This window comes from Felis catus, chromosome C1 (assembly GCF_018350175.1).
Source record: "Felis catus isolate Fca126 chromosome C1, F.catus_Fca126_mat1.0, whole genome shotgun sequence".
NCBI classification, from domain to species: domain Eukaryota; kingdom Metazoa; phylum Chordata; class Mammalia; order Carnivora; family Felidae; genus Felis; species Felis catus.
In genome coordinates, this window is record NC_058375.1 from 105352527 (window position 1) to 105368485 (window position 15959).

At 37.6% G+C, this 15959-nt stretch overlaps 1 protein-coding gene across 2 annotated transcripts in view; it reads right to left on the reverse strand.

Moving 5' to 3' along the window:
* Positions 1–15953, reverse strand: part of GOLPH3L (golgi phosphoprotein 3 like) — a 37294-nt gene extending 21341 nt beyond the window's left edge. Inside the window, exons 1-3 of one of the 2 annotated variants that reach the window (XM_019837803.3) lie at positions 15609–15953; positions 15024–15160; positions 13370–13564 (exon numbers count right to left, since the gene is read on the reverse strand). In XM_019837803.3, the coding sequence (XP_019693362.1) occupies positions 13370–13552 (183 nt within the window). In that variant the 5' untranslated portion in view covers positions 13553–13564; positions 15024–15160; positions 15609–15953. The remainder of the gene's footprint in view (positions 1–13369; positions 13565–15023; positions 15161–15608) is intronic. The other variant, XM_011285122.4, reaches the window with a different exon arrangement.
* Between the last annotated feature and the right edge of the window lie 6 nt (positions 15954–15959).

Consider the following 15959-nt stretch of genomic DNA (forward strand, 5'->3'; position numbering starts at 1 on the left):
CCTTAAAACAACTCAAAGGTTAAAGATTTTAAAGTTGCCTGCTTGGGATAAAAAGAGGACAGAAAACAAAGAAACTTAAAGCATCATTAAAAACTATGCTTACAAGGAGTTTTTAAAAATGTTAGAAAATTCCTATGATAAAGTTTAATCAAAAACAGCCAAATACATAATTGTGTATTCAAAATTATCACAATTACACAAAGTATCTTACTTTAAAAGAATGAGCCTGCTTTAAAAAATGGTTTTGTGGGGCGTCTGGGTGGCTCAGTCAGTTGAGCATCTAACTTTGGCTCAGGTCATGATCTTACGGTTTATAAGTTCAAGCCCCATATCCGGCTCTGCACTGACAGCTCGGAGCCTGGAGCCTGATTCAGATTCTCTCTGCCTCTGCCCCTCCCCTGCTTACGCTCTCCATCTCTCTCAAAAATAAATCAATAAACATTAAAAAATGGTTTTGTAATTTTTCCAAGTTACCTACACTGAGCAAATATGTTTATTAGGAAAAATATCAGAAAAAAATCTTCCTTTCCACCAAATCTGAAGATTCAACATTAAAACTGCTTCAACCTTCCATATGAGAAGGAATCTTACTATGTTTTCTTGAAATCTTTTTCTATATGCTCAGTGTCTGTATAATAACCTCTGGGGGATGTCAAGAATTACCAGAAAAAAAAAAAAAGAATTATCAAAAATGAAAATTATACAAGCAAAACTAGTTTTTTTTCCTTTAAAAAATTACCTTAAAAAGAGTTAATGTGCTGTTTTTCTTTCTTCCCTTTTTTTTTTTAATATTTATTTTGAGAGAGAGAACTCACATCATGGGAGAGAGGCACAGAGAGACAGAGGGAGAGAGAGAATCCAAAGCAGGCCCCAAGCTGTCAGCAAGGAGGCCCAATGTAGGGGCTTGATTCCACAACCCTGAAATCATGGACCTTAGCCAAAATCAAGAATGGAACGCTTAACCAACTGAACCCCCAGGAGCTCCTGCCAATAGAAATATTTCATAAAAGAGATTAAGCATTAAAACCTAACTCTGCTTAATCATAAGGGGGAATGAGGAACTGTGACCTGGATGTTATTCTGGTTTAACACATGACTTCAGCATTACTGAGAGGCTGGACTATTAACCCAGACAAATGAACAAAATTTCTCAATCAGCTTCATGAAGATGATGTCCTTTCAGGCTTATTCAGGGAGTTGGGTGAGGAGGGTGGGAGGGAGGGGAAAGTAGGTGATGGGCATTGAGGAGGGCACCTGTTGGGATGAGCACTGGGTGTTGTATGGAAACCAATTTGACAATAAATTTCATATTAAAAAAAAAAAGGAAGTTGGGTGAAAGATGCAAAGCTAGTCATAATGATCAGGTTATAAATTTTCTCAACTTCAGTTGAAGTTTTTTTTTCCTTAAAATAAAACCATCGTCAAAAGTTCAGAAAATTAAAAAGGAAACATGATAATGCCTTGTCAGTGAAAGAGAAATTCAAAATAAAGGAAAGCAACTGGTCATCTTTGAATATTCCTTCATAAGGTTTAAATCACATTCTGGCCAAGAAAAATATCCTTCATTTCTTTTTTTGTTTAATTTTTTTTTTAACATTTATTTATTTTTGAGAGACAGAGCACAAGCAGGGGAGGGGCAGAGAGAGAATGAGACAGAATCCGAAGCAGGCTCCAGGCTCTGAGCTGTTAGCACAGAGCCTGACGTGAGGCTCGAACTCACAAACCGTGAGATCATGATCTGAGCCGAAGTCGGACGCTCAACCGACTGAGCCACCCAGGTGCCCCACACACAACTCTCAAATAATTTAAAATAGATTTAAAAACACTTACAGGTAAGTATAGTATGTTCAAACCTCAGAAGAACAAAACTAGGTAAATGTAGATACACCTTGTATTTTCAAACAGCTTTTTCTCCCTGATTAAAAAGCAGTGTATATATATTTCAGAAAAATTGGAAAGAAAAAAAAATCTTAAAAAATTAATATGATGCATAAATTTCATCATCCTATTATCTCTTGGGCTTATGTAAAACCAGATTTTTCTTTAAACACACAATACACATTTCTTCTCTCCTAACCACTAATTTCCCCATATGCTTCTTCCCCAACTTCAATTTTGGGGCTATCCTTCACAGAACAGCTTTGTATGAATTATGAAATGACAGAATGTATATATTATAAATTGTCACAAAATACTGGGGAATAGAGGTAGAACAAACTGTGAGCCACACAGTTTGTAATCTCATCACCTTTCATAACAGGGAGTCAATAGGATATGATGTAAAATGGAATCATGTGGTTAAGAAAATGTCTTGTTTTTTTCTTTTTAACATCTTTGGCTTAACATTCTCAAACACACACCAAAGAGAGAGATTATGAACCTCTATGTACCCATGACCTAGCTTCAACAGCTATCAATATATACACCTCTCATCTATACATGTCCCTGCTCCCCAGATTATTTCAGTACAAATCCCAGTCATTGTAACATATCATCTATAAAAATCACCATGCTCTCCCCAAGATTTGCAGGTTTTTAAAAAAAAACTGTAATACTAATATCATACCTAAAAATTAACAAGAATTCCTTAATTTTATCAAATATTCAGTTAGCCTTCAAATTCCATCAATTGTTTAATACATATTTTTTTAATGGTTATTTATTTTTGAGAGAGAGAGAGAGAGAGAGAGAATGAGTGTGTGTGTGTGTGTGTGTGTGTGTGTGTAGGGGTGGGGGCAGAGAGAGAGGGAGACACAGCATCTGAAGGAGGCTCCAGGCTCTGAGCTGTCAGCACAGAGCCTGATGCGGGGCTTGAACTCACAGACTGCGAGGTCATGACCTGAGCTGAAGTCAGGCGCTAAACCAACTGAGCCACCCAGGCGCCCCAATACATATTTTTATATAGCTGGTTTGTTTCAATCAACAGCCAAACAAGGTCCACACATACATAGCTTTATGTTTTTCATAAGATCTTTTTTTTTTTATCTTTAGTGGGCTTTTTAGTAAATAGTATTTTGTGATGAACAAAAGCAAGATTCAGCTTAACTTTAATTTCCCTTTTATGTAAAATTCAAGTAACATCACACTTATCACTTTTTTAAAAAATGGAATAAATCATTCTACTTGTGCTATTTTAAAAGTAAAATGTAATAAATATAATTTTACTTAAATTTAACATAAGAAAGAGAAAATGAAGTGAAACTGAAGGAATTATTGAACTTCAAACATTTCTTTATTATAAGAGGTATCTCCTACAAGACTGCTAAGAAAGATTATTAAGAGGTACATAGAAAAGTCTGTAAGGATTTTTCTATAAATATTTTAATAGCAATTACTTTTCAGGGGTGAGATTATGGGTGAATTTTATTCTCTTCTTTAAACTTTTTATAGGGGCACCTGGGTGGCTCAGTCGGTTAAGCATCCAACTTCAGCTCAGGTCATGATCTCACGGTTGGTGAATTCGAGTCCCGCGTCAGGCTCCATGCTGACAGCTCAGAGCCTGGAGCCTGCTTCTGATTCTGTGTCTCCCTCTCTCTCTGCCCCTCCCCCACTCACGTTCTGTCTCTCAAAAATAGATGAATGTTAAAAAAACCTTTTTTTAAAAGTTTTTATATGGGGCGCCTGGGTGGCGCAGTCGGTTAAGCGTCTGACTTCAGCCCGGTCACGATCTCGCGGTCCGTGAGTTCGAGCCCGGCGTCTGGCTCTGGGCTGATGGCTCAGAGCCTGGAGCCTGTTTCCGATTCTGTGTCTCCCTCTCTCTCTGCCCCTCCCCCGTTCATGCTCTGTCTCTCTCTGTCGCAAAAATAAATAAACGTTGAAAAAAAAAAATTAAAAAAAAAAGTTTTTATAAAAAATTGAGGTATAATTTATATAGAATGAGATGCACAGATGTTCAGTTTGTTTTGACAAATGCATATATCCCCATATTTCACAGCCCTATCACTAAGTTCTCTCATGTAGACTTTTATATCAATTTCTTAGTATAAACATTTTAGTTTTTTTTTTTTTTTCAACGTTTATTTATTTTTGGGACAGAGAGAGACAGAGCATGAACGGGGGAGGGGCAGAGAGAGAGGGAGACACAGAATTGGAAACAGGCTCCAGGCTCCGAGCCATCAGCCCAGAGCCTGACGCGGGGCTCGAACTCCCGGACCGCGAGATCGTGACCTGGCTGAAGTCGGACGCTCAACCGACTGAGCCCCCAGGCGCCCCCTCTTAGACCGATTTTTAAAAGAAGTCAATAATACCATAAAGAAGGGTGAGCACAATCCACCAATGAACACATGAAAACCTGAAGACACTTTATTCAGTCTCTCTCTCTCTCTATTAAGTACGCTCCATTCCCAATGTGAGGCTTGAACTCACAACTCTGGGATCAAGAGTCGGAAGCTCTACTGACTGAGCCACTCAGGCCTCAGTAGTTTTTTCTATTTGTCATTCCCACCTTAAACCTTCTGGACAACTGTGAATAGGAGAGAGCAAACACAGAAAGTAACGAGTAACCTCCAAGGAATTTCCTCCTCTTCCATGATTTTTGTCTTTCTCTTCCATGTTCTTATAGCACTTTTTGTACCTTTCTTACAGCACTTACATACTGTATCTAGTAGTACAGTTATTGTATACATATCTTTTCTCCCATTTCAGATTCAAATGCTTCTTGATGAAAGATAAACACATCTTAATTATTTCTGTTTCCTTACTTTATTCAGTAGCTTGGACAGAGCAGGTGCTCAATAAATGGTGCCTGACTTGAACTAAAGGAAACATCACATCATTATACAGTTTTAATGACACTTCCTGAGGTTGAACTGCACTCCAGGTGGATATAAGTAAATATTACAAAATTATCTCTAAAACCTTCCCACTTCCTCTCAACTCTTCTAAATCATTGTTATGGGGTTAACTGTGTCTCCCCAGAATCCATATGTTGAAACCCTAATCCCCAGTACCTCAGAATGTGACTGTATTTGGAGATAGTGCCTTGAAAGAGGTGATTAAGTAAATAAAGCTTTTAAGGAGGCCCTACTCCAATCTGACTGGTCTTTATAAGAAGAAGAAATTTGGACACAGAGACACTAGGGATGCATGTACAGAAGAACAACCATATAAGGACATAGTGAGAAGATGGCCATCTGTAAGACAAGTAAAGAGGCCTCAGGAGAAACGAAATCTTGGACTTCAAGCATCCAGAACTATGGGGGAAAAAATTCTGTTGTTTAAGCCACCCAGTCTGTGGTATTTTGTTATGGCAGCCCTAGCAAACTTAATACAACATACTCCTGCACAAAAATCTAAAAGAAGCTTGTGTATTCATTTGGTCTTAGCTTTAAAGTTAAAGAAAGGGGTGCCTGGCCGGCACAGTTGGTTAAGATGTCCTCTTTTTTTTTTCTTTCTTCTCCCCCCACCCCCCACACGTGTCCTGACTCTTGTCCTGACTCTTGATTTCAACTCAGATCATGATCTCACTGTTTGGGAGTCCAAGCCCCGAGTCGGGCTCCACACTGATAGCGTGGAGCTTGCTTGGGGATCCTCTTTGTCTTCTCTCTCTGCTCCTCCCCTGCTCGTGCACGTGCGCGCGCTCTCTCAAAAAGAAATAAACCTAAAAAAATAAAATTAAAGAAAAAGAACCCTACCTACTCATTTGTATCTTTTTAGTATAATAGTCTCCTCTTCCTTCCATAAGAAAAATGTATGACATGGGATCTAATCTATGGCTGTCATTGTGAACTGAGAAGAAAAATATAATGCCTATTTATTTACACACTAGACTTTCTGAAGATATGGTTATAATAAATATCATTTATTGCCTCTTTTAAAGCTTATTTATTTGAGAGTGAGAAAGTGCGTGAGGAGCGGAAGGGCAGAGAGGGAGAGAGAATCCCAAGAATCCCTGATGTGGGGCTCGAATTCATGAACTCTAAGATCATGACCTGAGCCGAAATCAAGAGTCAGATGCTTAACTGAGCCACTCAGGCACCCCTCATTTACTGCCTCTAAACACTTTTCATTTTGTAAATTGGATTATTGAAACTTCTTATTGGACTTATTGTTTCTTATATGTTTACTTTTTTTTTTTTTTTTAAAGTTTACTTATTTGGGGAGCGAGAGAGAGCATGAGCAGGGGAGGGGCAGAGAGAGAGGGAGAGAGAATCCGGAGTATGCTCCGGCTCTCAGCACAGAGCCCGATGCGGGACTCGAACCCACTAACCGTGAGATCATGACCCAAGCGGAAATCAAGAGTCAGGTGCTTACCCGACTGAGTCACCCAGACACCCCTGGACTTATTGTTTCTTATGACCAGGGTATCTTGTTTGACAGAAGAAAGAAAAGAGAAAAAATGTGTAGGACTTTCATATTTCCTCCTTAAAATGTGAGGTAGTAGGATGAAACTAAGATAAAATTGTATCATTGAGAATTGCTAAATGGTACTTTCTCTTATTCTGCCATTATTGATGTCAACTTAATATTTTTATGGGATCCCAAAGTCTTTAAGAGTGCGCTTTGCTAAAACAAAACAAAACAAAACAAAACACAGTGGGCTTTGCTAGGGTATTACATATTGGAATAAGAAAACCACGGATAAAGCTTGAGAAAAATAACTTGTGCCAAAAATTACTGCAGGACATAATAATCTTTTATCTCTATAGGAGGTATAAACTCCATATAAAACTATTTTAGGAGATGAAATATTTGGTTTTCCACTAAGCATTAACAATCCTGAACAATTTTCTTTGTTCAGCAAGAAATACAGAAAAATATGTGATACGTGTTTTGCAAGCATGCCCCTTCTTAAACTGTACTTGGAGTCAGTTTGAACATAAATTCCATCACTTCTTGGCCAATTAACCATCTGATTTTGCTTTCATAAAGAGAAGATGATGTTTGCCTTGCAGGATCAAGCATGAGAAAATGCAAATTGTTTTGAAGACTCTTAAGTTGGATAAACACACAAAAAAAGGACACAAAGACATGGACTGGCTCACATCAAATGTATAGGTTCAGTGGCTACAGCCAAAGGTCCAAATATAAGTAGGTGGTTTTTATCTTAATATCCATGCCAGATATTTTGAAAGAGAACAGTGTGCAGTTAGGGGTTGGAGGTATACGGAGAGGCAGGCCTCTCAATTAAATAGCTTAAACTATATTTCCTACTGTTAAAATAGGACTTTGGTCTTCCATTTTTCTTCTTTTTGTACCAATAGTAAATTTGGGGGGTTATATGAATGGATATAATAAAAAAAAACAAAACGGTTCTGTTTTTTTTTTTTTTAACAGCCTATGTTAATAAAAAACCACAAAACCTGACAAACAAGTCTTTCTGATACACTTGCTCTATTTACAATGGCAAAAACTACTGACAAGGGATTTATTGTTCATTTTGTGCAATCAGGAAACTAAAAGACCAGGCAGTGACCTAAATGAGACTTTTAAACTTTTGATTTTAATAAAATATTTTAGGACTCAGCAACTTTTCCTTTCCTTTTTTTTCTTTAGAGAGAGAAAAAGAGTGAGAGTGGGGGAGGGAGCAGAGGAAAAGAAAGAATCTTTTTTTTTTTTTTTTTTAATTTAAAAATCTGTCAGCGCAGAGCCTCACACTGGGCTTGATTTCACAAACCGTGAGTGAGGTCATGACCTGAGCCAAAATCAAGAGTCATACGCTTAACTGACTGAGCCACCCAGATACCCCTGATTTATCATTTTTCTATATATATGAATAGTGGCATTGTTTGAAAGAACATAACTGATAAATACAAGAATATTCTTATCAGCACTGTCTATAATGGACTCCTGAATGTCTGTTAACCATGAGAATGAATGAATAGTGGTATACTGATATAACTGAAATACTATATTCCAATGAACTGAATTAAATTAAATGATATGCAACAACATGGGATGAATCTCAAACATAATATTGAGCAAAAGAATACGTAACAGTATAATCGATAGATACGTAACAGCATAATCGAATAACATACAGTTTAAAAACATGCAAAACTAAAATACATTGTTTAAGGATATATATACATATTCAGAGTAGCAGGAAGTGCAGTAGCATGTGATCAGGGAAGGGTACAAGAGGATGACCCCATGATATGTGTTTTATATATTTTTCTAGATACGCTGTATTTCACAATTTTAGAAAGGTTAAACAATAAAATACAGAACTGAATGCCCAGCTAAGTTTTGGTAGTTGAGTTTCAAAACAACTGAGTTCATTTAAAGGAGATGAGATGTTTTTAAATATCTGTTGTGATTCCAGTTGCACATCACTGAAACTATCACAAGCATTCAGCTGATTTTTTTCCCCCTAGAACTTGTTTCTCTTCACAAACTAACTCTTGCTCATCTTCAGAATTCAGGTTAAGAGTTATCACCTCCCAGAAGTCTTTCCCAGTATCTCTTTCCTCCCCTATCCCACTAGCACTCTCTACCACCCACTTGGGTTGGGTTTCTTTCCTCTTTGTTCCCTCAGTCCCCACAACACAGTCACACATATATCACATGCACTGCAATGGTCTGCTGACTTTCCCTATCCCCCTTCCAGCCTCTCCAGCCACTCTCATCCCACTAGACTATAAATGATCTCAAAAGTAGGGACTATTGTCCCTGCATAGTATTGGGTTATAAACAAAGAATCCTATGGAAATCTTCAGCAAAATTTAATTTTGGGAGTTTGGAATACAAAGTTTAACACTTAGAAGGTGGTTTTGTTTTGTTTTGTTTTGTTTTTTTACGTGCCACAAACCTAAAGCCATGCAAAAACAAGAAATTATATACATATCAAAACATATACTCACAAAGAACATAGAGTAAAAATATCACTAAGTCATTAATTTGTACACAAAAATGAAATGGGCTTTGCTCTTTTCATTCGGCTGATCGCATTACTTAAAGGAAAGAATCTATAACTATAGAGAACGAACTGATGGTTACCAGAGGCGAGGTTGCTGGGAAGATGGGTGAAATTAGGTCAAAGGGATAAACAGTACATTTATCGTGATGAGCACTGAGTAATGCACAGAATTGTTGAATCACTATGTTATACTCCTAAATATAAAACTGTATGTAACGACACTGGAATTAAAATAAAAATAAATAAATAAAGAGTCTAAAAGTCTCTACCTAGCATTCAAAAATCTGCCACACTCTATAGTCTGAATCTAATTTGCCAATTTTGACTCTCCTTGTTCTCCAAGAATGCCACCTACTTCAGTCATAGTGGTTACTTATCTCCCAAACTTATCAAGCTCATACTTGCAGGTTCCCTCATCCAGAATATGTTTCCTTCACTCCAGTTATATTAGTCCTACCTTTCTTAAAGGTCCAGCTTGTTTTACTACCTCCTATTCTTCCCCCATGATGATCTCTCTTCCTTCCAACTCTCTTGGCTTTTTTACCCTTCTAACATGGAAAACTTGGGATTTTTACTGTTGTTTACTTCTCTAAAAATCTTTTGAATTGTGAAATATAAGACACACACAGAAGAGTGCATGAAACAAAAGTGAAAAAAGCTCAATGACTTATCTCTAAGTGAAAAATCCATGAAACTTTCCTCAAGTACAGAAACAGGAAACTGTTAGTACCCAGAAAGCTCGTGTTCTTTTCTAACCACTAATACCTACCCCCCACTTCTCACACTTCCTAAAGAAAGGTAGGCACTATGCTCACAACTATGGTAATCCCTTTTGTGCTTTTCTTTATAGTTTTAATCACCTAAATACACAAACCCAAACACTATAGTTTAGTTTTTTAAAAATTTTATATACATGAAATCACACAGTATGTCTTTTGTGTCTGGCTTCCAGTACTGAACATTACATGAGAATCATACATGTTTTATAACAATGTTCATTTTAATTCTGTATAGAAAAGATATTTATGTTCATTTAAATAAATGGACAATTCATTTTTATTTATTCTGCAGTGGATGGACCTTTGGGTTACTTAGCTTTTATTTTTTTATTTTTTAGTAATCTCCACACCCAACGTGGGGCTTGAACTTACAACCCCAAGCTCCAGAATCCTATGCTCTACTGACTGTGCCACCCAGGTGCCTTTGTGTTACTTTAGTTTTACAAGGTATCGATGTCTTGTCTCCCCTGCTGGAATTCAAGTTTCTTGAAGCCAGGGACCATATATTATACTATTTTATATTTACCTTAGTATTTGTACAATGCTAAGCACATAATGGGTACCCCCGATCATGCTAAATAATGATTAAATAAATCTATGAGTAGTTTAGGAGTTGAGAAGAAAATAATTAGTGCTGGAAATCAACTAATAATTTTAGAGATAGTTATATAACTGGCATTTTGGAACAACACAACTACTTTAATAAATCAGAAGGTTTGACCTCTCCTATTTATTTACACCTAAGGATTTGTCATTTCTTGTTCTTCCTAAGCCAACTGAAAGGTAAAAACATAATTTGTCAACTATTTTCAAAATAAAATGAGAACAATTCAAAAGGTTAATTGTTACATGCTCATCTTTGAATGGTATCTTGCCAGAGTTCCTTTATTTTTTACTCTATTGCCTTAAATTTATATTAACTATTATACATTTAAAAACACACAAAGAGAAGTCCAAAGTTAGATTCTCTACAAAACAGAAACAAAAATTCTAGTATCTAAGGTCAGCAGGAAATTAATCATTCCTATTCAAAAGTAAAATAACCAAATAGATGTTTAGTTCTAAAATGCTCTTCTACAGTCAGTGAAGGTTTCCTAGCCACTGTGTAAACATCTCAAAACAGTATTTATACCACCTAATCTTCAGACCTACTCTCATGTTCTCTTGGAGAGTCAATTTTGTGTTTTCATTTGTTTGATTTTTCTTTCTTTTTTTTTTTTTAATTTTTTTTAACATTTATTTATTTTTGAGACAGAGACAGACAGAGCATGAACGGGGGAGGGGCAGAGAGAGAGGGAGACACAGAATGGAAAGCAGGCTCCAGGCTCTGAGCCATCAGCCCAGAGCCCGACGCAGGGCTCGAACTCACGGACCGCGAGATCGTGACCTGAGCTGAAGTCAGACCTCAACCGACTGAGCCACCCAGGCGCCCCTCATTTGTTTGATTTTTATAAAACTAGAGCTTCATCAACTTTCTCAGCAAACAGGAAAATATACTTGTGGGCAAGATTTTCTGATTTTTCCATGTCTTGGTCAAGTACATATATGATGTCTTTAATATTAGTTTTACCAATACACAAGCTATAACAAGTCTTATAAATTTTGTTCAAGTTGGTAATCTGACATGACAAAAAATAGTGAAAGGAAAAGTGGTAAAGAAAATAAAATGGGGGCAACTGGGTGGCTTGGATAGTTAAGGGTCTGACTTTGGCTCATGTCATGATCTTATGGTTTGTGGATTTGAGCCCCACAGTGCACAGCCTGCTTGGTATTCTCTCTCCCTCTCTCTTTTCCTCCCCCACTCACAAACTTTCTCTCAAATAAATAAAAACTTAAAAATAAAAGAAAAAAGAGGGGCACCTGGGTGGCGCAGTCGGTTAAGCATCCGACTTCAGCCAGGTCACGATCTCGCGGTCCGTGAGTTCGAGCCCCGCGTCGGGCTCTGGGCTGATGGCTCAGAGCCTGGAGCCTGTTTCCGATTCTGTGTCTCCCTCTCTCTCTGCCCCTCCCCCATTCATGCTCTGTCTCTCTCTGTCGCAAAAATAAATAAACGTTGAAAAAAAAATTAATAAAAAAAAAGAAAAAAAAAAAGAAAAAGAAACAAAGGTAATCCTAAATTTGAGGAATCGGTGCAGAAAAGAACACGTGTTATTAGATGTATGTAGCCAATTCATTACTAGCTAAGGACAATTATCAGAGCAAAATTTCGTATTTTTTTAAGCTTATTTATTTTTGAGAGAGAGAGAGAGAGAGAGAGAGCGTGCGCGCGCGTGCACGCGAGCAGGGCAGGGGCAGAGAGAGAGGAAGACAGAGGATCTGAAGCAGGCTCTGCGCTGACAATAGAGAACCTGATGTGGGGCTTGAACTCATGAACTGTGAGATCATAACCTGAGCCAAAGGCAGACCCTTAACCAACTGAGCCACCCAGGCACGCCCAACTTTAGTATTTAAAAAAAAAATTTTTTTTTAATGTTTTTATTTATTTTTGAGACAGAGAGAGACAGAACATGAGCGGGGGAGGGCAGAGAGAGAGGGAGACACAGAATCCGAAGCAGGCTCCAGGCTCTGACCTGTCAGCACGGAGCCTGATGTGGGGCTCGAACTCATGGACTGTGAGATCATGACCTGAGCCGAAGTCAGATGCTTAACCGACAGAGCCACCCAGGCGCCCCCAACTTTAGTATTTTTTAATGTAAAGTAACACTTTAACTTGCTAAGTTTCCAAACAGAGGCAATAATAAATGTGCCTTTATTATTATTGTATTTACTAAAGACTTTCTTGGAAAGGAAGTAGACTGTTTAAAATATTACATTTATATTTCTTCATAACCTCTTCATTAAAGAAGAAAGTGAAACACAATAAAAAGTTAAATTACAGAGGCACGTGGGTGGCTCAGTCGGTTAAGCACCCGACTTCAGCTCAGGTCATGATCTCACAGTTCACGAGTTCAAGCCCTGCACTGGGCTCCAAAGCCCGGAGCCTCCTTCAGATTCTGTGTCTCCCTCTCCCTCTGTGCTTTCCTCGCTCACATGCTCTCTTTCTTTCTCTCAAAAATAAACATTAAAAAAAATAGTTAAATTATAAATGAAAGATGATGTATAGTACTAGTAGGAAAGCCAACACATATATACCACAAATATGTACCACAAGACTTGTTATCTCAAGACTAATTCTATTATAAAATGTTCTATTAATAAGGGAAAACTGCAATTAATTTAAAAACATTTTCTAAATTAAAATATTCCTTATCAGTTATTGATATTTAACTTCTAAAGATCCAGAAAATAGAATTAAAAAATTATTTCTACTGAATTGTAAGAAACCTACCCACTGTTTATTTTTGTAAAACAGCTAATCATACATGTTCCTTGTCATTTAAAAGATTTTCCTCTCCACAGCTCAAGACAACTTCATTGTGTGGGCCTGCTTAGTTTAATAGGAAGTTATTTCACCTTCAATCTCGCTGGGGAAATACAAGTACCAAAATTTTACACTGTGTTATATTCTCTGTTGTCTCTTCCAGAATTTTGGAGTAATTTTGTAATTAAATTACATTTCAAGTAATTATACTTCTGGATTTCATCCTCCCCAAACTCTCCCATCCCTCAGATGGCTAGAGCACAATTCCAAGGCCAACTGAGCATTCATGAAAATATTCTGTCAGGTTACTTCCTAAAAACATTCTGACATTCAGGAGTCTTTGAGACGGGCTACCAAACCCAACTGCATTACCTCTTTATCTTTTAGTCCCAGGAGCAATACTTCTTCCATAAGGGTGAGGCGAATATCCTTAGAGTCACCAGAGTCCTCATTGTCTGGACTCTTGTCTTGATTAGTGTCTTCCTCACTTTCCACCTTCTTTTCAGAGTTCTTGCCTACTTCAGTGCGACGGGCCCGGTGAGTTAAAGTGGTCATTCTCACCTGTTTCTGGGGGGGGTGGGGGGGAGGGGGGGCAGTGACAAAAAAATATCTGTATGTGTGCTTATGTAAACAAAAACATACATATTAACATACTACAAATGTATAGAAATATGAAATATATACAAACTTAAATAAAGGAATAATGACCAGAAAAACTAGGTTAACATATCTTTCCCAAAGTACACAGAAGGCACTGACAGAAAAATAAAATCAGTGATTTTAAAGACTGGTAGAAATGATTATCTTTTAAGTCTGCCAATTTTACGTGCATAGTCTATAACCCAGGAGTATATATCCATCATGGTAATTCCTTTCACAAAATGGATCCTCCCCAAGTTAAATATTATGGGACAGCATAAACATTGTGGAGCATCCAGGTCCAAAAGGCATATAATAATTTATATGTAATTTGTATAAGCATTCAATGGCACATTATAATACACAAAAGAGAAAATTAAAAAATAAGAAAAACTAAATATAAACATATATTCTCATATTTTCTTCCCATAACTTAATAACTCACTTCATGCACTCCCTTTGGAAATCACTGCTACAGAATAATACTTAGAAGATCACGTGTAGTAATTCTATATAGCCAGAAAACTTTCATCTCTACCCCTAGCTAGCCATCTTGCAAATACACAAACAGCTGCCAACAAAAAGTACCAGCAAGAGAATATTAAAAGATTAACAAATTCTTTGTCAATTACAAACAAAGCACGTGCCCTTTTATACCATATACCACAGATGTTTTAAAAATCTACGTTCAAGAGAAAGTGCAATAAATCATCTGTGATAAAGTTTAAAATTAGCGTACTTTATTTTAAATAAATCTAAACATCCATTTTTAAGATGATATATAATAAATATTTTTCATCAGAAATCATTTATTTTTATTTATTTTTTTAACGTTTATTTATTTTTGAGACAGAGAGAGACAGAGCGTGAACAGGGGAGGGGCAGAGAGAGAGGGAGACACAGAATCTGAAACAGGCTCCAGGCTCTGAGCTGTCAGCACAGAGCCCAACAAGGGGCTCAAACTCACAGACCGTGAGATCATGACCTGAGCCGAAGTCGGACGCTTAACCAACGAGCCACCCAGGCGCCCCTCATCAGCAATCATTTAAAAGAATATCTTTTTTAAGACAAAAAGAATGCATTCAAGAGCCTCTGTGACTGGATCCCATCCTACCTTCTAGCAATATTTCCCATTACATTACTCTCAATTATGTACTGTTAACAAACCATTTCTCAAACGTCCCATGCTGCTACTTCTCCTCCTTTGTACATGTCGGTGTTCTCTCCTTTTTCCCTTCCTCTCTATTACCTACCCATTCTTCAAAGGTCTATTGAGGACCCAGGTAAAGCCTTAAGTGAATCTCCTTCTCCATTACCCATATATGTCCCATGGCCAGAATTGGTCTCTCTCTCAGCTGTACTTTCACAGAACTTTATTTATACTTACATCCTTTAAAGTATTTATTATAGTCTTTCTTTTGGTATGGCTGTCTCTCAACTGTAAACTTCTTGAGGGCAGGGATATTGTCTTCTTGGGTTTTTATAGTCTCCATAGCAACTAGCACAATGTCTTTAACGTTGTAACTGCTCAATAAATATATACTGATTAAAATGAATACTCAGAAATGCATGTGAACATTTTTAAGAGAAATACAAGTGAAGTGACCTACAAGAGACTGTTTATACAAGGCTATATTTCAAATATAATTCTTGGTGGGAGGCGGGAAGAAGAGTGGAGGAGGAAAAAATAAAACATAAAATAAATGCTTACAGGCATTAGCCTTATTTGGTACTGTGAATAGGGTTTATTTCCTAACCCAATCCAAAAAAACTTTAGGTCTTCAGAGAAAAAAAAAAAATTAAGGGGAATTTTGAGGAACTAACACCCCCTCGACATTTACAAGTTAAAAACACTATTTGAAAAAAAAAAATGGCCAAAAACTAACTAAATAAGAACCTCCCTCTCCCCAGAAAATAAAAAATCTGGAGGCTGTTTTTGGACGTTAGGAAATGTATATCCTCCGTTGCTTACCTGACGTTACTCCTGGGTTACGGCCCGACGCAGGCTGCAGCTTGCGCTCTGTTTTAGGGGGACACCTGTTCCCCCTCTTCCCCCCCGTCCTAGTAGGTAGAAAAACTTCTCAGCCACGCAGAGAGCACAAACTTCCTGATCCTTCGATGCAGAGAAGGAATAACACATCAGCTTCCTCAGGATCGCTAGGCAACCTACCTTGGTGTTTCTTCATTGGACCAATCAGAAACCGCCAAGGTTGAGCCCAGCCAATCGGAGCTTACGAGGGGAGGCTCTCCTCGGGCTATTGTGTTGCGATCCCGACAAACACCACCAAAAGGAGGCAGGTTTGGGTCAACCTGACAGCTGGTC